This window comes from Pleurodeles waltl, chromosome 6 (genome assembly GCF_031143425.1).
Source record: "Pleurodeles waltl isolate 20211129_DDA chromosome 6, aPleWal1.hap1.20221129, whole genome shotgun sequence".
In the NCBI taxonomy this organism is placed as follows: Eukaryota; Metazoa; Chordata; class Amphibia; order Caudata; family Salamandridae; genus Pleurodeles; species Pleurodeles waltl.
Window position 1 is genome coordinate 984,703,720 of NC_090445.1, and position 23,421 is coordinate 984,727,140.

General features: G+C 43.3%; 1 protein-coding gene across 1 annotated transcript in view; it reads left to right on the forward strand.

The window, feature by feature from the left end:
* The window catches only part of KIF20B (kinesin family member 20B), a 434,415-nt gene that overhangs the window by 106,799 nt on the left and 304,195 nt on the right, over nt 1-23,421 (forward strand). Inside the window, exons 9-13 of the mRNA XM_069239865.1 lie at nt 2,595-2,706; nt 5,294-5,365; nt 5,449-5,595; nt 7,734-7,896; nt 9,139-9,441. Coding sequence (XP_069095966.1) covers nt 2,595-2,706; nt 5,294-5,365; nt 5,449-5,595; nt 7,734-7,896; nt 9,139-9,441 — 797 coding nt within the window. The remainder of the gene's footprint in view (nt 1-2,594; nt 2,707-5,293; nt 5,366-5,448; nt 5,596-7,733; nt 7,897-9,138; nt 9,442-23,421) is intronic.

Below are 23,421 nucleotides of genomic sequence, written 5' to 3' on the forward strand. Positions count from 1 at the left end.
ACTGACTGGAAAATGGAATAATAATAACAAATTAAAAGGTGTATGGAAATAAAGAAACTAAATAGAAGACTAAAAACTTTGTTCCTTTATTTTTATTTTTTTGTGGTTCAAATCATCAAAAATGCTTAGGCTGGGTTCCTTGGTTTCCAGTAATGACTTTGTAGAGGTCCTCAGATTCCAATAATTCAGTGGGTGTCTCTCGGCTCCTGTTATGAATAAGTGGGGATCCACTAGACATTCATGCACTTTCACTTAGCTCCTGTTGAAGCCTATATGCAAAAAAAGGGAATATTCAACCCTATTTAAGATTCCAGTAGTCTACGTTCCTTTAATGCATTCAGCACTAGGCCATGAGACTGCGGTTAAATTAAAAAAAAAAAAAAAAAAAAAGTTCTTTCTTCATGCCCCCTACTGTACCTTTCTTAGGATGTGGCCTTCTTAGTCGCCATTAGTGACCTCCAAGCTAGACCACCTTACAAGAACTTTTCATTCAGGTTAACAAAGATAGTTCTCGGAATCAATTCTAAATTTCTCCTCATGGTGCTCTCACCCTTCTACCTTAACTGGAGTATAGAGCTCCCAGTCCTCTTTATGTAGCCAGATGTGATAGCGGAAAGAGCTTTACACACGCTAGATGTTAAAAAAAAAAAACAACAACAAAAAAACAACAAAAAAACTATTCTATATTACATTGACAGGACCAAGCCCTTCTGTAAATCTAACTAGCTCTGTGTAACCTCTGTGAAGCCTCACAAAGCGCCATCTCAACTCTAACTCTGGCATAGCTAGATGAATAGTCAAGTCTATCCAAATGTGCTGTTACAAAGCTAAGAGAGCTGTACCTGTTCCGCCCAAGGCGCACACTACCCATTAGGAAGGGGCCACCATTGATTTCTAATGCAATATTCTGGTATCTGGCATCTGTAAAGTAGTCACCTGGACAATCCACACATACTTATGAAGCACAACTATGTGGACATCTTGGCCTGCCAAGATGCTATGGCTGTCCCAACAATCTTAAGGATTTTGTTTCAAATAACAGCCACACGCTAACCTCTTTAGGAGGGTATTGCTTTACAGTCTATGCAGAGTATATCAGAAGCTGTGCATGCAACAAATAGAAAATATAACTTAACCTTTAAACATCTCTTTGTAACCTGCAGTGCTGTAGATTCACATGCCAAATACCCTCCTCGTCAGAAGCCTCCGTTAGTTGCAGGTATCTTCTCTTTTTGATCTGGCAGAACATATATACTTCACCATGTTATGCTTACTTAAGTTTTAATACACTCTCCCCCGCTGTGTGAAATAACAATCCAAGATGACTCCTGACTCAAAAGCCTTCTTCAAAGAAAAAACAACTTGGAAACATTCAAGCCCAGCTCTAGATGGCAGAAGTATGTACATCATGTGAATCTGCACCACTACAAGCTACAAAGATGCTTACTGTGTGAGAAACTTTTTTTTCTTTTCTTAATTACGTAAATATATATTTATTTACATAGTCATCAAAATATTTTCAGTTAACTCCAAAAATTATTTTTCACGTTAGAACGTAACACTTTTACCGTAATAACTGCATTATTCTATTGTGTGCGTACTTGCATAGAACCAAAGTGGTCTCACTCAAGAAAAGCTGCAGACTCTGAAGCTTCTGCCATCCAGCACTGTAATTCAGAACTGCCGAACTGATGCATTTCGACTATGGATGTAGTCCTGTTCTCATACAGGGGAGCCATTTTGTGACATTGCATATAATCTTCCCTCCTGTTACCAGACATAGTGGAAAAAAACAAAATCCTTGATTTAGCACTCTTGTTTACAAACTGTGTTGCATTTGAAGAATTATAATCACATTGGTGATAAGTCTTTATTAATTTTAAGCAAGAGTACCAAGTAAAAGATTTCGGTCTTTGACATTGCCTGGTTTATTATCAACATGTTATGTTTCGGTCTTTGACATTGCCTGGTTTATTATCAACATGTTATGTTTCTCCTTTCATAATTATTAGAGTATATCAATGTTTTTAGGGTCTGACCTCTAAGATCTGCGGTTACTAGTAGTAAAACCATTCTTTCCTGAGTAGTGTACGTAAAGGTTTGCAAACAGATTTTAACACTGTATTTTTGTAAAATGTTTTAGTTCTGAAATTTTGTAATATCTGATATACTGGTGCATGCTAATGTTTTTTTTTAGTGTTGTGGCATTTTGTACCTCACTGTCCTAATACTCTTGCTTTATTTACTACATTATTTTGGTGAGAAGCAAATAACCACCAAATGTGTCTGTTCATACTATTTTTAAAAATATATATATGTATAATCATTGATGTCAATAGTATTCCTACATCGTTAAGACATGGGGCATCTGATAGCTGAATCTTTTCTGGGCCAGTATGCTTCACAACTTGTTGCAGTAAAAGTATATGTATATCCCTTCCCTTTGTCTTTGGCTAAATGTAGATTGTAAAGGGATCACACTTTACCAGCTCCTGTTCTTTTAATTCACATCCATTGAACTAGCATACTCACCTATATCAGTTCTGCAGCATACCGTTGACAATTTTGTGTAATTTGTTTGGTTGTTTTTATAGATCTTCAGTGGATCGAGGTTTCAGACTCAAAAGAAGCTTACAAACTATTACATTTGGGGAAGAGATGCCAGAGCTTTGCTAGCACTAAGCTGAACAGCTCTTCTAGTAGAAGGTAAATGATTTGCTCTTCAGTTTCTTTGTCTAATCTCTTGAGGGTAAGTTCTAACTTTTCATCACATGCTTGAAAACTGAGACAGGGCTTGGACTTCATGCCTTTTCTTTTAACACATTAAAACCTAATCATAGTTTCTACTCCTTCTTCAGTTACATCTCATGTTCAAATTTAGCTTCGTTCACAGCATGTCTTTCTTATGCATCCATTGTTTTTAGGTCGAGCCTGCGAGATCATGCGCTCTTGCTCGCGAGACTCTTGTGTCCAATAATGACTTGGAAAACCGCCTGCTGCTTACCATTGGTTAGCACCATTGCCTCTTCTTTGCTGCCTTCTTAATGGGCAGTAGTTACCGCGCATCACTTCCTTATGATTCTGTGGCACACGGACTGAGTACATATTAATTACTTTTGATTAGTGTCCCTCCGCAATATCTTTTATAATAACCCACAGTGCAGCCCGAGGAAGGTTACCAAATAGAAAACAAAAAGTGACAGGCCTTATTAACCAGTCCTCTTCCCCCTCCGTATCTGTCTCTTCTGATACCTTGTGCTGGATTCATTTTTAGGTTTTGCCTGAGCATGCATATGCGCTGTGCTTGCGAAATCTTTTGTGGCAAAAAAGGAGACTTGCAGCCTGCCCATGCATTACTTACCATTGGTAGCTTTGCTGGTCACTCTTGTTTTCTTTCTTGTCACTGGTCGGGGGCAGCTTCTCACGTCATCAGACTGCCTTTCCTGTCGTCTTGTTTCAGTTTTTCCGTGGCTCCTGTACGAAGTACTTTTTCCGGCGGTGCCTAATGGCTGGACACTAGTGTCCTTCCACTGGATGTGCACTTTCAACATACTTTTTTTTGTGTACTTTATCGGCAGTGTATCTGCATGCTTTTGGTTTCAACCAGGGCTGCTGTGTGAGTTTTGGCCTCTCAAAAAACACCCACCTTTAAGTAACTTTATTTTATTTGAACCAGACCGTCACTGAAACATCCTCCACCTTCTTATCTGCGCTCTCCGTCCTGGAGGAGGGCGCACTCATTTGGTTTCACCGCCCGAGCTTGGAGCTAACCCACAGCCTTGTTGTGGGGCCCCTGCATGTCTCCATGGCAGTGTGTTGGGAGCAATTACTAGCTATCTGAGTGATAAATCTATCAGAGCCGGCTGTGCTAAAAAGCCATTGGTGTGTTTGTACTGTGGTGGGACTTCCTGGTCTGCTGCAAAGGTCTTATTTTATAGCTGGGTGCATAATTATCGTTATTGTAGACAAAACACATTGCACCACGAAGGACTAGCAAAAATCAGGCGTGCGTTTATGTACATGCACAAGACAGTGTGTGGTAACAAGCACGTGTCTTCGGATTTATAGATGTGTGTACACGCATATACTAAATGTGTGTATATTTTACGCATATGAGTGTGCATGTGGCAGTACAGGTCTGCATTCCTGAATGACAACATATGTTTATGAGTTTAAGGGCTTGGCTTACTGTGTAGTTGGAGTTTAACTGAAAACGCTCTTCCTTGTGTGAGGAAACTGGTAAATATGGGAGATATTCTTCTGCTACAAGGGTTACCTGGAGGAGGATATTCCGCTGGTGGATTTGCGATTGGGGTAATCTCTTCCTCTACCAACAAGAGGAATTCCTGTTTTCATCCAACCGAGTTGTTATACTTTTGTGTCACATATATGATCTTGTAGTTTGCATGAGCCAGGGTGTCTGTATCAGTCTGTGCATGTTTGCATATTTGTGTGTTACTGAATGTAATGTGTCGTCGTTTAATGTAACTGGTGTCGTTTAATGTAACTGGTGCTCATGTAAAGTGCACCAATACCTTCGAGTCGAGTTTGCGCTATATTAAGCTCCCCCAAAAAAGGCAAAGCCGATAGGTTTACTATATGTGAGTTCTGTTGACTTTGTCATTGTTTTTTTACATATTGGAGAAAAGTTGAGCTGCTGTGCAATATAACGAAGTTTAAAAAAAAAAAAAAAAAAAAAGTGCTGTGACACGGACCATGCTGGCCATGTCATAGCGCTTTTAAAATTTTAAGCCATGTTGCACAGCAGCTCAGCTGCTTTGTGAAATATAAAAAAAATTGACACAGCCTATAGATTTTCAATAGGTGGAACCTATTGGCTTTGCTAATGCATGTTGCTTTTACCTATTCTGTCTTTTAGATCATTGACCCATGGCTGTCCATAGTTGTTTTCATGCAATAAGGAAAAGTATCCCTAACGTTATGCCTTGGAGCCTTGAGTGCTGTATTTTTGGACTGTTTGTTTTTTATTTATTTTTATTTTATTTTTCACAACTACGGCTTGTGGACTTGCGTGGTATCTGTGCTGGCTTTTACAAAGATGGCTAGAGCCATGTATCACTTCCTATTATTTGCAAATCTAGTATTTCTTTGATAGGAGCTTTTGACTCGCCTCTTAGCCCCCTTTTTATACAAACAGCTGAAGAAAATGCTGGTAGTTAATGCAAACAAACACATGATATCACCTTGCCACTGACTGTTTGCCTTTAGATGATTTCTGTAGTGCTGTTTTACTACTGCAGGAGTAACCTGTTCACTTTTTTCCTCCCCTCAGCCATAGTATATTTACTTTTAGGATGTTAAGGATTGAAGATGCTGAAATACCACGGGTGACCAAAGTGAGCGAGTAAGTCTACAGTTATCTTTAGCTGTATTTATTTCTGAGCCAAAGTCTTTTCTTTGTAGGTCTAAAAATGTGTTTATTTCTAGATTGTCATTATGTGATCTTGCTGGCTCAGAACGGTGTACAAAGACCCGAAATGAGGGGGACCGATTAAAAGAAAGTGGAAACATCAACACATCTTTACATATACTTGGGAAATGCATTAATGCACTGAAAAACAACCAACAGGCAAAGTAAGTGCTCATCTGTGGAATCTAAAGATATGTTCTTATTTTATGTGCCGCAAGCCTTGAAAAATATACTCGCCCACTCGCTAAGGCAAGTCCTATTTTAGGAGGTCCAACTATTGTTGAGACCCACTCGCCCCTTATGGCGAGTTGTCAAGGAACAGGTGTTCTGTTCTGTCAGAAAGTGAAAGGGCAATAAAGAAGCCTTTAAATCTTGTTCTTATCTTGTTGCATTTTCTCTGTGTTCAAAGACAGAGGTCAAAGGTTAGTTTGTCGTCTTACAATTTATTTTCTTTCTGACTGCAGAGTTCCAGGATTTTGTAAGGTGAACTGTCTGACCTGCTGTACAAAGAGTTTGAAATGAAAGGCTGTAGAGTGGCATTTTTTTAATTAACTGTCAATTGTGAAAACATTACCAAATATGTTTCAGTAGTTGTGAAAGCCCATTTTGTACTTCTGTGTGATTGAAAAAAATGTTTTAGTAGGATGAAAACAAATCAGAACACTTTAATTGGTGATGTGAAAATGATGCATATGTTTTCTGAAACCACATTTTCAAAGACTGTTGTTACCGCCTTATAGTTTTATTAGTAAAGCTGCAAGTTGGTGGAAAGGTTTTGGGCATTTCTTGGATATTTACTGTCTGTAAATGAGTGTGCTACCAGATCATGCTTTAGTAATATATTTATTAAAAGGGAGTTTTTTTTTTAAACAAACTGAGAAACATTCCTGTCCCGATGGGAATTCTATTAGTAAAGTAAGAGGCAAGTCATGGATCATGTGCCCACTTTAAGTGGGCTAGATTATTATTATACGTGGACTAAATGTTTAGTCTATTTATCAAATTAGATTTGTTTGTAGAGCAAAAATGCTGAGCTCACATATTTGAAGGTGCACTCATGTGAGAATGAAGATGACTAAACTATTTGCCTACGATCACACAATTTGAGACCCGTTTATGGGTCAAGTAGATTAGTTAAGACCTGTAGATTATACAAGTTACTGGACCTGCAGGTAAAGTAACGTTTTTATTAATTTTCGAAGCCTGTGCAGAACTCATACTCCACATCATTGTGAAATGAGGCCTGTGAGCATTATCTGCACCTGAGGACTTTGACAAGTTTTTCTTTTTCTTAATTTTTGACGTCTGAGTGTAGAGGTCTGCATTTCTGCCTCAGTTTTGTGTGTTTCTGTTGCATGGACTTCAGTTGTCCTCCTATATATCGCAATATTAAAAATGTGATGGTTAATATAAGCTGCACCCGCTGGGTATGCTAAAACAGTGCATGCGGACCATACCTCTGCACGAAACTGTCAAAACTTGAAGTGTTAGATCTGACTTTTTTGTGCTACTGCACTAGGCCTAGAGCCTGTTTGCCATGAACCATTTAGGTCATCTTTACCGGTTAGGTTTGAGCGCCATAAAAACAATCCGAGGTTGACCATTTTCACCAGGGTGAACCCCAACACACTATCTAGCACCATGCCCTCATAAGTGTGTTTTGACGCGGGCATAATAAAAGTGCACATAGAAACTTTTTTTTTTTTTTTTTTTTTTTTAACTTACTCCCATATCAAAATATTAGTTTTGTTACTATTAAGTTTCCCCTAGCTATCATTGCAGTGGTTAAAACCTATTTTTTTCTGTTTACCGGTACAGATTTTCTTCAAACCTTGCCTCATAGCTACCTAATATTTTTTTTTCCAGTTACTTTGGTGTGCGCCTTGCATGCTCATCGTGTGATTTGTTGATCCCTACACCTCCAGGACCCCCTTAATAGTAGCATCCCCCAAGGGTGAGAAGGATACTTAAGAGTCTTAAGTTTGCTTCTCCAAGGTTGGCCTTGCAGAGTTAGCGATTGTGCAGTAAAAATCAGGCAACTGTTCCTTTTTCCCAATAGATGTTATTTTTAGATATCCATTGGTGTGCTTGTGCCAACAAGCTCAACGTACGGTGTTTAATGAAGGAAGAGAGTGATGGTGCCTTATGGTGAGAGCAAAAATCTGCACCCTGGTGAAGGCGTGGGAAGATGGATTAATACAAGATGAGGCGTTGATCAGACTTAGTTAAATAAATAAGGATTATATGAATTACTTTGTTATTCCTTGCAGTTTTGTCACATTTTGGTGCTTTTCTCTTTCAGGCTTCCGCAGCATGTTCCGTTTCGCGAGAGCAAGCTCACCCACTATCTGCAGAGTTTCTTCTGTGGAAAGGGGAAGGCATGCATGATAGTCAATATAAGCCAGGCCGCCTCTGTTTATGACGAGACACTGAATGTGCTGAAGTTCTCTGCAGTTGCGCAAAAAGTATGTATCATCCTAACTGTGGTTTAAAATGAATTTACTGCAACATAGTCTGAGATTCATGTTTCCCATTTTGGTTTTGTATTCTAATTATCTTATTGTTCAGCCTTTTAACAAGCTTAGTGAATGGTAATGTGATTACACTAGATATAGTCAAGAGATTGTAAATAACATGTTGATGTAGAACACAAGAGTGGGCAGCAGTACTGGAAATACAGAGAAACTGCCAGAAGTGTGGCAGCGAAGGTGTGAAGTAGATTTCCTTTTCCCATACACTTGCCTGCAGCTCCCTTACTTTGAAGTGTGTGAGGCATTTGGTGCCCGGAAGTGGCAGGGAGGAAAGTATAAACCACCGCACTGTAACAGGTATGCCACCTCATTCTCACTTTCCTAAAAAAAAGTAATAAAAAAATGTGCATGTACCTCTCCAAGATAATCCCTGATTTCCCTTTTTACCTTGTGCACCCTAAAGTGGCGTTCTCAGATCACTTTTGCCCAGGGTCGAATGGTGGGCTTCTATACTCCGTAACAAGATCCCAAAGTGGCTATATATGTATAATATATTTCTCGACCTCTGGTGTATAGAATAGAAGAGCTCGACAAGTGTTGCAAGTCCCTGAAATGGCTGGACATCTTTGGTCAAAGACGGGAAAGTTTCCAGCAGCAAAACATTCAAGCGATTGGTGTGGATTTCACTAATATTTATGCATAAATGACTTTAACAATATCCAAAAGTGATAAATGTCACTTTTAAACTCGGCGTTTAACGCTTACGTTTTTACTATTTTGCTCCCGTAATAATATTTTAACCTTTTTGTAGATGAAGTGTACTTGTCTCTCTTAAAGTGGGCCTACACAGTCTATTGGGGTTTTCTCTCGTCGTGTGGTATAAATGACCTATTCCTTCACTGGATAGCTTTAGTATACGACTGGGAGAGGAGATTTGGGTGAACGTTTCTTAACTGTTCTCGTTTATAGGCAGTGAAGTTGTAGCATACTTGCTGAAAGATGCAGTAGAAGAGAAATGCATCTTCTGAAGTCCAACATGCAGTGTTAACCCGCTTCTGCATGATGGTGCTGTGTAGTAGCAACACACATAGCCTCATGGGCCACAGTAAGCCTTTTACCTAGGTTTTTTTCACATCAGAAATCAGAATATTATTGCACAGGCTCTACATGTCAGACTGGTATTGCAAGTCAGAGCAGGCATCTCATTAATTTCGTGTTTTGCACATTTGCTAATAGGTCCTGCTTCTTGACACCTCAAAACCGCCCCCTGTTCTTCCGTTCGGTGTTTCCAAAACAGCAATGGATGTGTCCTTGCTCATGGATAATGCAGACAATAAATCCTGGTCCTCAAGACGGAGGGCCACTATTCTCTGGGATTCTCGCCTCGATGATGTGATTGAATCTGAAGATGAGGATATGGACAGCGAGGAGGAAACCGAAGACCAGGATCCAGAAGCCTCTCCTAATGACCAGACTTTAGAGGAGGAGGTGGTGAAAAAAGAAGAAAGCAACATTATTTTAGCTGAAAAGGAATATCAGGTATGCAAATTGCATGGTTTTACTATGGTATTTGTAGCACAAGTTTGATTTACTCCTCTGTTCAGTTTATACATTCATACTTTTGACTGCACTTGGTTAACCAAACACTTTTCAGGCTAGAAAGAACATTGAAATCTACCTGATTTGGGTCCGAGCAAGCCAGAGAGTACCATATTCACATATATTATAGTGCACAGACACATTGCCATACCGTAACAAAGGATTCCAAAACGTTAGACTTGTGGTACAACTCAGGCTCTCCATCAGTTATGTGCTGTGATGTCAGATCATTCAACACCGCCTCTGCCTATATTTCATGGTACTGTTCCACTGGAGCCGTAGATTCTATAAATCATCTCTTCATTTCCAGCAGCATGTTCTTCTCCAAAACAGCGAAGCTGCATAATTCATCAATAAAGTTGCTGCTGACCGAGTTCTGCATAGACCTTTAGTCCATCTAGTTTATCTGCCAGCGAACAACTCCTAATTGTATTGAATATATTATCGTATTAGAATATATCAGGTTCTTTATGCAGAGCCAACATTTCTACAAGATGTTTACAGGGAACTTTATAGTCACTACAAAACTACAACAAAATGTGGTGTGGACCTTGTTCAGGCTATGAATCAGTTTTTTTCGTCCAGATCTTTAATTTGAGTTCCAAACAATACACGCTATTGTCCCGTATAATCTTATTAGCCTGTCACTAAAATGGCCCAGATACATTACATTTGCTAATAGATTGTTCCTGTATGCAATGCTCATGAAGAAGGAACTGCATCCACACTGAGGGCCAAATGTAGGAATCAGTTTGCGACTCGCAAACGGCAAAAATTGCCGTTTGCGAGTCGCAAACCGGAGTTTCCTATGCAGAAATGCATTTTGCGAGTCGGTACCGACTCGCAAAATGCATTTCCGACTCGCAAATTTGCGGTCGCAAATGGAGTCGCAGTTACCATCCACTTGAAGTGGATGGTAACCCACTCGATGGTAACCTACTCCCCTTTGTGAATGGACCCCAAAATATTTTTTCAGGGCAGGTAGTGGTCCAAGGGACCACTACCTGCCCTGAAAAAATTCCGAAACAAAAGGTTTCGGATTTTTTTTTTTAAGTGCAGCTCGTTTTCCTTTAAGTAAAACGGGCTACACTTAAAAAAAAAAAAAAACTGCTTTATTAACAAGCAGTCACGGACATGGAGGTCTGCTGACTACAGCAGGCCTCCATGTTAGTGAGTGCCCATAGTCGCTATGGGGTCGCAAAATGCGACCCACCTCATTAATATTAATGAGGTGGGACTTTGCGACCCCATAGCGACTCGCAGGGCATGAGTTTGAATTGCGTAGTGGCAGCCTCATCTTTTAATCCTTTTGAGGTAAACTGATATTTTACTAAATTGTTAAATATTTTCCTACAGCACTCAAACTGCACAACCGTGGTATTGGGTTGTTCAAAACAAGTCTTTTATTAAAAAAGTTAGCTTTATATGTATATTGAGAAACTTTACAAAACATGCTGCTATAACATTGTTACCAGATAAAAGATGCAAATTGGAACATCAAACCACGTCGTTTGCAGTGTTGATGTATGGATATAATTGCCTGAAAGAAACTTAAAGTTCTTAGAGCTGCCCATAGTGGTCACAGTTTGAATTAATGTAATTAACGTGGGAGGGTTATTTGGAGATGTATGATATAGTTATGGCTTCTCCAACTTTGTCATTCTCACTCCCAGGAATGTGCAGAACGTAAACATGACCCAATCAAAAGCCGATACTCTTTCCTACTGGTCACCACACCTTTATCAACAACCATCACAAGCCAAAACATTCGCAAATACGTTTATTAATACCAAAATCCATCTTGAATTGAACAAACTGAACAGATTACACCCACCTGATACATAGGGCGGGAGACTCCTAGTCTACAGGGTGGGCTAATCCTCACCTCCATGTCCTTAATAGAATTTAAACTTTCCATTTTGATTGCTGTGAAATGTTTCATTCTTTGTCAGGACCGGTGGCGAGGATGAGGCTAATTTAAAGCTTGTTTCACCTCTAGTGAAGCCATACTCGTCTGGTTTAAAATAGGCCTTAAACGTGGAGTTCTAAGACCAATCCACTGCATTTAGATTATCTTCCAAGCAAGCCCCTACAGAGAAACCTTTGAATGCCATAGCCCCTCTCACTGAATGTGCACCAAAGATGGATATGTCTTTTCCGTCCTCGCTGAAGACCTACTTGACCCACCTAGTTATTGTAGAAGATGAAACAGCTCTATGGGGTTTAGTCTGCGCAATAGCACTAGTCTGTCTCTGTTTGGACGTAATTCATTCGTCATACCATAATAAGCCTTGATTACTCCTAGAGCTTTTGCTTCAATTTAGTTTTGAATAATTTCAGATTTCTGGAAGCACATGACATTCCAATGGCTATTATGATTTCTGTTGCAGTATTTAGGATGGGCCACCATCCATGTCAGTCATCACTATCGCTTGGTGTACCAGCTGTTTTCTTGTTTAGGAAATGCTGTCTTTGACTCAATGCCTTTCTGCCCCTTCCTGATTGCTGATAGGATTGCCCCTTTTAAGTTCTGTGGCGTTGAATGGACACTAGATAGATCAGATCTCCTATCCCAAAGATCATGTGTATGGTGACAATAATTAATCAGATGATTGATGCCAAAGTATAAGCTTTAATATTTTTGTTTAAATTGTAATCTTCTTGATCCTTATTTCTTCTGTACATTTTTTTTTTTTTTTTTTTTTCCAGAAACCGTCCTTGCTTTTAGAACTTTCCATCTGAGTTTTCTGCTTATCCCATGTATCTACTTTTGAATTCTCTTTCATTTTTAGGTTTAGATTTTAATTGGGGTTTTGGTGACCATGTGTGTCTAGCCCTTGGAACCTAAATTTGCTAAACTAATTTTAGTAACCCCACTTATCTGATAGAGACTTCTAGTTGCAGATTCCTCACCTGTGAATTACTCCTAGGCGTCTGCTGGATTCAGAGAATTTTCTGAGCAGTACCTCGGCTCTCCATTGGATGCTGTTGATCGTCTCTGCACCAGCCATCGGTGTTGGCCATGCCAGATATGATGTGGCGGGATCTATGTAGGTGCCACCCTGGCGCACTGACATAAAAAATTTTTTTTCCCAGTTTGCGCTGATCCGAAGAGGGTTACCCCCTCAGTCACTTTTTGACTGGCACTTTTTTTTCCAAAGATTTTTTTACTGGTGTGTCGAGGATGTCATCCAGGAAGTCTTGGTTTAAGCCCTGTGATTCCACTCATCTGCCATTGTCTGTGACTGGTCTGCAACTCGTGTGTCTTTGGTGTCTGGAACATGACTTGACCTGAAGTTGTGTTCAGAGTGTAGGGCCATGCATGCAAAGGCTTTGAGGGAACAGTCCCTGAAGCTGATGACGGCCTGATGCTCCACACAGCACAAGTCGAGGTCCCAGTTGAGAGGAAGGTCCTGGAAGCAGATGCAGGATCGTCTGTCGTTGTACCGCTCAAAGCTCTCTGGGAGATTGGGTAGGTTGAGGCATAAGAACAAAAGCAAGAAGTTGAGTCATTCTGCGACTTCTAAGCCGATGAGATGAGGGAGTGTTGGCACTCTAGACCTCGCTCAGAGAAGCCTGGACTGACTGCGCCTCCCTGAGTTTCCAGGAGCCAGAGCGACCCCTGCTCAACTTCAAGAGTTTTGAGGCTATGTGCCTCATTTTTGGGCAGACCAACTCTGCTGGTGCGTCTTTGAGCCCTGCAAAATCAAAAGGTGTCCGTCCCCTCAGGTTCCGCTCCGGTGGCTTAGGACTCGGTGCACACTGGCTTCTATGGATCAGGACCAGCGTCAGTTATGCCACTCCGGCTTTGCCCGATGCCGATGCTCCCTGCGCCGCCCACACCCACGAGCAGAGACATCCCCATTCTCATTACCAACTCTGACGCAAAGCTGAATGTGCATCGAGGGACACCAACTCAGGTGCCGGCAGGAGCCTTGCCTCCTATGTCTGATCCTGAGCCCCTCTCTTATGGGTTAGGTTATGGTGAGGAATGGGAGGTGCCACTGGACCCTTTAGAATACCAGTTCCAAGACCCTATGGACTGGTGTACAGACTTAGGTGAGGCCAGCGGACTATATACTTCTCCAGATACTGGCATGTTTTCTTCTCCTACCGTGGCCACGGAGGAGGGGGGCTTCCTATTCAATAGTGGTGAGAAAAGAAGCTGAGGTCTTGGACCTTGAGTTGTCTTTGGTGGCAGTCAGGACTAATCTCTTTGCAGAACTGCTTCAGACTGGGGTTTCCTCATCTGTGCAACACCCCATCCCTGAGACCTTGATCATCCATGCTTCCACTTCCCATGGTGTGTTCTGTTCCGCACCCCCGGATAGGGAATCCAAAAGGCAGGATGCTCTTTGGAAGATTTTTTTCTTCCTCCAGCCAAGTATTGCAGTCTGTGAACACAACATGCCTTTTGGGCTGTTATTCCCACATGCTGTGGGATACGGTTGTGCAAGTGCTGCCACAGGTCCTGTAGGAGGCCCAGGACATACTCGTTCAGGCAGCTGCAGATGGGAGAGTTTCAACAATGTTCACTATCCATTGTGGACTGGACATGACTGACTCACTGGGCAGAATGGTTTAATCTGCAGTGGCCTTGAGGCCCACGCCAGGTTGAGGATGTTTGGCTTTTCTAGGGATGTCCAGGCTACTTTGATGGACATTCCCTTTGATGGCACCAGCCTCCTCGGAGGTGAGACAGACTCTGCGCTCCAGCGTGTAAAGGATTCTCATGCTGCGGCCAGGTCTTTAGGCCTCTGCTGTCTCCCAAACACCCCCCCCCACCCCCCCAAGTCTGCCTTTCGCCTCGTTTGTGGCTACAGAAAAGGGCCTCCAGCCGCCTCCATTCCCAGCCTGCCACCTTGCTGCGCATGCTGCCCAGCCTCTTCTTGGCCAAGTGCTTAGGATCTACCAGCCTTGTGACTCTGGGAGCCAGTTGTCTGGCCAGTCCACCCTGGGCAGAATCTCCAAGCCTTCCTAGTCTGACTCCTTTCAGGGACCAGTCGGAGGCAGAATTCCCCATCACCTGATCCACTGGGAATGCATCACGTCAGACAGGTGGGTTTTGCTGACATTCTGGAGGGGCTACGACCTGCCCTTAGTGACTGCCCCTCCACCCATGCCACCATCATACGATCTGATGATGGATGATTACGTGTCCCTTCTCTGAGAGGAAGTTATGGCTCTCTTGGGTAAGGGAGCAATAGATAGTGTTCCAGTGCCAGAAGTAGGCCATGGTTCCTATTCCTGCTGTAGGAAACTGGCCCCTTGTTTAAAGTACCCCCTCCTTTTTGCCTGATATCTAATGCTAACATGACCTAGTGTGTGCTGGGATCCTTCTAACCAGGACTCTGTGACCAGGAAGGGTCCCTAAGTGCTGCAGCATGTATTATGCCTCACTAAGAGACCCCCTCATCAAGCACATGCACACTGCCATTGCAGATTGTGTGCTGGTGGGAGAAAAAAGGTAAAGTCGACATGGCACCCCTTTCAGGGTGTCATGCTCACAAACCACTGCCTGTGGCATAGGTAAGTTACCCCTCTAGCAGGCCTTTCAGCCTAAGGCAGGGTGCACTACACCACAGGTTAGGGCATAGTTGCATGAGCAATATTACCCCTACAGTGTCTGTCCATTGGAAGGTCAGTGGGTCCATATTAAGTACATAGGCTGGGCGTTTGTCATTACAGACTCCACAGCTCTATGATGGCTTCATTGAAGACAGGGAAGTTTGGTATGAAACGTCTCAACACAATAAACACACACTGATGCCAGTGTTGTATTTATTGTAAAATGCACAGAGAGGGCATTTCAGAGATGCCCACCTATATTTTGCCCAGCTCCCCCCACGCAAGTACTGTAAGACTTGGCAGCGAGCCTCAAAGGCTCCGACCTCCGGTTACAGTGCCCCAGGTCACTACAACAAGTGGAGATGCCAGCCCTCTGGACCAGGCCCCAATTTGGTGGCAGGTCTGGCAGGAAAATTAGGTAAAACTGTGAGGACTGACCACTGCAGTAGGACCACCCCTAGGGTGTCCAGAGCTTAAGTGACCCCTTCCTTGCCGAATCCTCCATCTTGTTTTGAAGGATAGAGACCAATAGGTTTCAGAATGTGCCTGCATCTCCAAAGGAAGCAGGCATAGGAAGGGTGTAGCCACCCCTGGGGACAGTAGCCATTGGCTACTGCCCTCTGACCCCTGTACCACCCCTAAATTTAGTACTTAGGGGCACCCATGAATCATACCAGATTCCTGGCAACCTCAAGAAGAAAAAAGCAAGGAGGACTGCTAAGCTGAGCCCAGCAGTGAAGACTCAAGACCACAATTGAATTGGCCCCAGCCCTACTAGCCTGTCTGCAGCTTCAAAGACTCCTGCTCTAAGAAGGCGACGCATCCTGCAGGACCAGCAACCTCTTTAAAAAAAAAAAAACCTAGAGTATTGCCTGCCCAGCAGAGGACCAAGAACTCGCTGGTACAGCAGCCCTGTCCAGAAGAAATCTGCAAGAGGACTCCAGAACTGCCTCAGATCCATGAGCCCTGTCCACTCTGCGCCCACAGCCCAATTCCAGGTGGCCCACCGATCCAGAGAAGGTTCCCAGGCGATTCTGACCTAGAGTCTATCCTGGGTTGACCCCTCTTGGCCAACACAACGCCTGCAGCCTGAATCCAAAGGACCCCCCCTGACCGTGACTGGATCCGACAAAGATTCCAATTGCCTAAGGAGATCCCTGCAGGCAGTGGAGAATCCGACCGCCGGTCCAGCAGGCGCCTCTCCTTCCTGTCCAGCCTTTGGGTTTCTGGAACTGGCCCCGTGGACCCAGCCTGCAGCATCCTTGTGACCACTGGTGACCAACATTGGGTGTCTGAATCTGTGTTTGCACCTGCACCCGCGCCTGTGCTACGGAGGGTGTATGTTTGGTGCTGACCTGTGCCCCCGCCGCCCGCCGCCCCCCGCCCCCATTTTGCAGAACTAAACCCCCATGCCTGTGTCCTGAAACCACGGGTACTTACTTGCTATCTCTTTTCTACTAAGACCCCCCCCCCCTCCCCCCAGCCCTCATAGGATTCCATTGCAAAGCTGACGCCAACTTTGACCTCTGCACCCAGCAGGCCCCATGTTGCTGGTGGTGCACTTTTGGGGTCAACTTGAACTTTTATCTGGGATCTCCTAACCACTGAAGACTGAAATCGTAAGTCATGTACTTACCTGTTAAATGTGCTAACACTTTCTCCCCCCAGGACTCTCTTCACTCCTAGGAAAAATAGCACTGTCAACTTTTGAAACAGAAAAGTATTACTTACTTGTAAATTGCTTTAGCTGCAAAAGCCAAACAACGTACATTTGATACATATGCTTGCTACTCACTTAGAATTGTACTTACCTGCAGCAAAGATCTTTTGGTTCTAGTGATAACGTAACAAAATATAACTTTGCTATATAAAAACAATTGGTCTGGAGTTAGTCATTGAGTGTGCCTCATTTATTGACTGTGTGTGTACAACTGCTCGACCACACTACCACAAAAGAGAGCATTTGGATTATCTGCTTTAACTTCTGTTAAGCCTCTAGGGAACCCATGAACTCTGTGCGCACCACACCTTATTTTGGTATAGTATATACAGAGCCAGATTCCTACACCCACTACTTTCTGGTACTGAAAAAGGACAAGGTCCTCGGCCTAGCCTAGACCTTAGGTCACTTAAACTCTTCTTCACGAAAGAGAAGTTTAAAATGCCCACTCTGGCTCGGGCTTTAGCTGCCCTGGACCCAGGAGACTGGATGGTAGTGTTAGACTTGCAGGGCACTTATTTTCATATTCCCGCCCTGCCTGTCCACAGACGTTACTTGTGGTTCAATGTAGACCACAAGCACTTTCAGTTCACCGTGCTCCCCTTTGGCCTAAACAGCGCCCATCGGGTGTTCACCAAGATAATGGCGGTGGTCGCAGCTCATCTTTGCAAATCAGGTGTTTCAGTCTTCCTCTGTCTCGATGACTGGCTGTTGAAGGCTGACTCGCCCTAGGCTGTCATCTCCCACCTCGAGAATACGGCAGACCTTCTGCATTCACTGGGGTTCACTATAAACGTGCTGAAGTCACACCAGATTACCTCTCAGACGCTCCCTTTCATCTGAGGTGTTCTGGACACAGTGCAGTTTCGAGCTTATCCTCCTGAGCGATGAGTCCAGGATATTCAGGCTGTAATACCAATGTTTCAGCCTCTATCCTGTTTTTCGGTGAGCATGGCTGAGGCTGCTGGGCCTCATGGCCCACTGCATCCTGCTGGTGACACATGCCAGATGGCATATGCGGGCTCTGCGACCTGAAAGTTTCAGTGGGTTCAGCATTCGGGGAATCCCTCCGACAAAGTACAGATCTGGGAGGGAACTGCGCAAGATCTGCAGTGGTGGCTCTTGATCCGCGATTGTATCTGAGGCAGATCCCTCTCCTTACCCAACAAGATCTTACAGTAGTGACAGGTGCGTCACTCCTGGGATAGGGTGGCCATCTGGGTGGGGTGGAGATCAGAGGCATCAGGTCTCCAGTGGAATCCTGACTCTACATCTACCTGTTGGAGCTCTGTGCGATCCAGCTAGCACAGAAGGCATTTCTTCCCTCTGTCAATGGGACGTTGGTGCAGATTTTCAAGGACATCACCGCCATGTGGTACTGCAACAAGCATGGAGTGGCAGGGTGGGGTCATGGCCCTTTGTCAAGAGGCTCTGTGCCTCTGAATGTGGCTGGAACAGCAGGGCATATCCCTCTTGGCTCAACATCTGGTGGACTCTGAACACCAGAGCAGGCAAACTCAGCTGAAAATGTCTACTGGAACACTAATAGCCTTGCCATCTTTCAGTGGTGGGGAGAACCTTGGTTAGATCTGTTTGCCTCCGCGGAGAAGGTGCAATGTTAGCAGTTTTACACATTGGAGTTTCGAAGGCTGCAGTTGCTCAGAGATGCTTTTTGTCTTGAGTGGAACTCAGGCCTCCTGTACGCCTTTCCACCCTCACCATTTCTCCCCAGAGTTCTCAAAAAGATTAAGAATGACCGGGCCCTATTAATCCTTGGGGCTCTGGACTGGGTACAAAGAATCTGGTATCTTGAACTGTTGAGCATATCCATCTATCCTCTGATCAGACTGCCCCTTTGGGAGGATCTTCTGTCGCAGCAGCAGGGGTGCTTCTGAACCTGGGCCTGTCAACTCTCCACCTTTTTGCGTAGAGGTTGAGTTGTGACATTTGACAGCTTTTGACCTTCTGCCCAAAGTCAGTAACATTATCTTGGCAGCCAGGCGTCCCTCCACCAAAACGGTATGTGCCTGTTGTTAGAAATTTGTGTCATGGCGCATAAGCAAGTCTGTTGACCACCCCCTTTCTGCCCCTCTGTCATAAGTTCTGTTTTTTTATGTTTTCTTTGGTCCAGCAGGGCTCTGCTGTGGGCACTCTCAAAGGTTGTCTGCAATTTCTGCTTTTTTTTTTTTACGGTTGCCTGATAATCCCCTATTGTACATAGATTCCTTAAAGGTCTTGCATATCTTTTTTTCCACCACCATTCTTTGTGCCTCAATAGAATTTTTATTTGGTTTTTACATTTCTGTTGTGCCCTCCTTTTGAGCCTGGCCATAATTATCCTCTCGGGCTTCTCACTTTAAAAACAGCCTTCCTTGTGACCATTACATCTGCCCGCAGGGTAAGCGAGCTGCATACATTGTCATACATGCCGCCCTCATTTTCCATCTACTTTGATAAAGTGGTGCGTCGCACTAAGGCCTCCTTTCTACCAAAAGTGGTTGCACCCTTTCATGTAGGCCAATTCATCATCATGCCTGCCTTTTACACCATCCCACATCCTTCTAAGGAAGAAAAGTCTCCACTGGCTAAATCCAAAAAAAAGTGAGGGCGTTCTACCTTGATCGTACAAAATTCAGGGTAGATGATCAACTCTGTTGGCTATGGGGGTGCGAAGAAAAGTCAGGCAGTGTAGAAGTGGACCATCTCCAGATAAATCGTAATCTGCATTTTGCACTGTCCAAAAAGCAATCACCTCAAGGTTGCATGCTCATTCTACTCGACCACTCGCTCAGCTGCAACCACTGTGTTAGCACATGTAGTTCCAGCCCTTGACATCTGTGAGGCAGGAACATGGGCATCCCTGCACACGTTTACCAAACACTACTGCCTGGACAGGCAGGTCCGTAGGGACGGGTTCTTAGCCCGTTTTGTCCCACCGGACTTTCTAGTATGATCTTGGTTGGCAGACCCAGCTCCAGCTATGGTATTGTTGGGGATCTATTCATAGGTGAGGAATCTGTAATTTGTAGTCTCTATTAGATGAACAAATTACTTACCTTTGGCAATGCCTTATCAGCTAGAGACTTTGCATATTCCTTACCGACCTGCCCATCCTCCTCGCTCTGCGAAATGATTTTAGGGGCAGGGACTCTTCTTCAAGGGACTTAGTTTTGACGCACCAGTTGTCATTGTTCTTCATGGCTCTGTGGTTCTGGCATGGAAATGCTCACCGGGGTGGCACCTATATAGGTCCGGTGACGACATCTCCGGCACGGATGTGCAGCCATTCAACGCCACATACTGTGTGCAGGGATACTTCTCAGAAAATTTTCCAGATCCAACTGAGGCCTGAGGGCAATTCCCAAGTGAGGAATTGGCAACTACATTATGTCTCTATCATATAAGGCGTTACCGAAGGTATGTAACTTGTTCATGTGTTTGGATCAGAGTTTCCATGTATTTCTCTTACAAGGCCAAAAGAGCTTTACTAATGTGTACCTAATTAAGAGTAATCTCAGAAATTGAATTAATAATCCTGTTCCATTTCATGCTTAAGTCCACTTCTGGAGAGGCATCTTGCTCTTCATGAATCTACCTAACAATATCAGGTTCCATTACTTTTGGATGAATATGGTACGTAGTTGTATGTAAGTTTGCAAATATACTTCTCCACACCTTATCTTGTTTAGAATTAGTTACATACCAATAGAGAAAAGATACTCCTTATTCTGCTTTTGCCTTGTACTATGGAAAAGGACATATCGCTTTAAGCTGATGATTTCCTGGTGATGGAAAACTAATTTATTTCTGCATTTTCCCCCACAATGTTCTTTTAGCTCATTTATTGTTTTAAGTGCATTTGCAAGTGTTTAAGCGTGGGTAAGCCTTGAAACTATGCCGATCACTTCTGTGTATCGTTGTTGTAACACTATCTTACCTGTTTTAGAGCCTTATTGGGTCTCTTATTTTTCCATAGCTACATCCATGTTGGGTGGTCCTTTGCTGGGTGAGGATCCTGCTATGCCTCGCCCCACTAATGTTACTTGTCCCAAATGTGTAGAATGAATGGCATGTGGCCTATTTACTAGTAGAGCCATGTGTTACAGGGAGTGGATTTTGGGGGAAAAAACCCAATCCATCTTGATTTTTTATGAACTCTGGAGTAAAGGACCCCAGTAACATAGACTCTGCCCCGTTAGATGCGCATTTCTGTAAAACAGGAAATAAGAATCTGTGGGAGATGTGAAATGATATTCTCAGTGACAAGCTCGGTGACCTACTTGGAAGACAGCACCTAGCGCAGCTTTCAAGGTATACTTCTGGGAATATTCCTCAGGTTTTTCAAATGTAAAATGGACCCATGCTTTCTGCAACAGCAGTTTATCAGTTCATTCTAGAGTTGTACCAGTGCTTCACTGCAGAGTATTAATGCAGAGCTGGAGTGCAGACCTCCTTAATTCACAAGGGATGGGAGCACCTGAAAGCCATTTTGCTGTATTAGAAGCTGTGCATTTTACAGATTTTGTGATGAAGCCTTCTGCAGTAAATTAGCAAAACCCAAGGTTCATTTATTATTAATAAAAAATTTAAGTAAGCTCATTCAGAATATAAGGTGTTTAGTCTGTGAAGGATCATTATTCATCTGGTTTCAAGCCATGAAAGCACAGATTAAAACAGTACAATAATAAAAACTATATACAATTATTAAAAACATAAAAATACTGGATCAAATCCAACTCATAGGGTAACAAAACGTCGTATCACATCCAGTACCAGTTTCTTATCCTAATTGCACAACAAATATAATTTTGAACTGCTTCACAGAGATCCAACTCACAGAGTTGTTGCAAAAAAAAAAAGCAGCACTTCTCCATGAGATCTGATCACAGATGCATGAAGAATTGGTCTCCGGAATCTCTTCTGGGGATGATAGTATAAATAGCAAAATAGGGTAAAGTGCATTGTGCTTTGGTTTGATAAGTCACTGCAAGGACAATTTGGCAAAGGTGTGTGGCAATCGAATTCCTTGGGGAAGGCCTCTAGTAAGTAAAAAAAGGGTAAAATGTAGCCTGGTAAACAAAAACCTACTGTTTGCATCAGAAATTGACAGCAAATACAATTCACAACACATCGATGTTTTGATAGTTATAGCTAGCACTACTACTTAATTTGTCAAAGTTCACTTGATGTAGTGTGCGCTGTCTCTCCCTAAATGCGTCTTTTATCATGACCATCACAGTAGCTTTAATGAACCTGTGGCTGAAATACCAGTCTGCAAGACTGGGTCCAAAAATCCCACTTTAACATAGTTAACCCCCCCCCCCCCCCCCAAAAAAAAAGAAATTCTGACTCAGAGTAGCAAAGGGACCAACTTTATCCTGTCCTTCAGGGGGTACAGGTCCACCTTGGAGTGGAACATATAAGAAAAGAGTGTCTTGTGATAGAGCAAGGAGACTTGTTCTCCTTCTTCTCAGGTGGGCCAGCACATCTGGTCCTCCCCCTACCCCCCCCCCCCCCCCCCAACTCCAAACAAAGCTATGGCAGTGCACTTGCTTTTGTAAAGGCTAATCATCTTGTGCGCTGGACAGCGTTCTTTGGGACTGAATAACCCTGTTGGAGAATAGGTTGTGCCACATTAAATTTTGATCAATTGTATACCTAAGTAATTCAAAGTCTTGACCTTTTTAGATTTCCGTACCATCCAGATAAAATGTATGGTTTTTGGCATTTTTGGTCCAATGCTCATAGCGAAGGATTTGCTGAGATTGGTACTCAAATCCCCCTCCACCCCCACCCAACAAACTATAAAGAGTCTAAAAGGCATTATAATAAGATGGGCAAGGCCCTTGCACCACATTAACAAAATATTTCCCAGCTTTGCAAAGGCTTGTTTCAAGGTCACTAATGTAAATGAGAAACAATAAGGGGTGTCATGACGCATTCCTGTCTGACTCTCATTGGCGATTTAATTTTCTGACAGAGTTCACCCTCCTTGCCGAGCCTGACCCTACAGAAATATACCCAGTGCATTCTTTGTATCAAGCCAGTTATGCCTGGGTCGATTACCATCCTTGCCATTTATCCCCTACTGCTTGGATCTGTTGACTGTGTTAAAGGCCGAAGCAAGATCCACAAACCCTAGGTTAATGGACCCTCTCTTTACCTTGAAATACTTGCTGATGGCCAGCTGGAGATTCAAGCATGGCTCGACTGTCCCCAGACCTGGCAGAAACCCTTTGGACTCTGGATATGGAGGCAGTTTCCTCCAGCCAATCCTACAGTGTGCTTGCTAAAATCCTGCCAGGTGTCTAGGAGTGAAATAGTTAGCAGCAGGGATTATGGTGGTCCTCTTCCTTAAAGATGGAGACCACAACCTCTTCCTTTCACATGTGTAAAATATCCTCCCTCCGATGTAGGCTTTAAAACATTGGTCAGAGTCGGGATCCACAGTGCAATGTTATCTTTGAAAAGATCTAAGAAAACCCAATTGGGCTGGGTGCTTTCCCACTGCACTCTGCCTAAGGGCAATGATTACATCTTCGACTTCTATATAGTCTGCAAGGTTAGAATACAGCTCCGGGTTTCCATATACCTTCTCTTCTCCCTCTTGGGTGGAGGCACTATTATCCGGA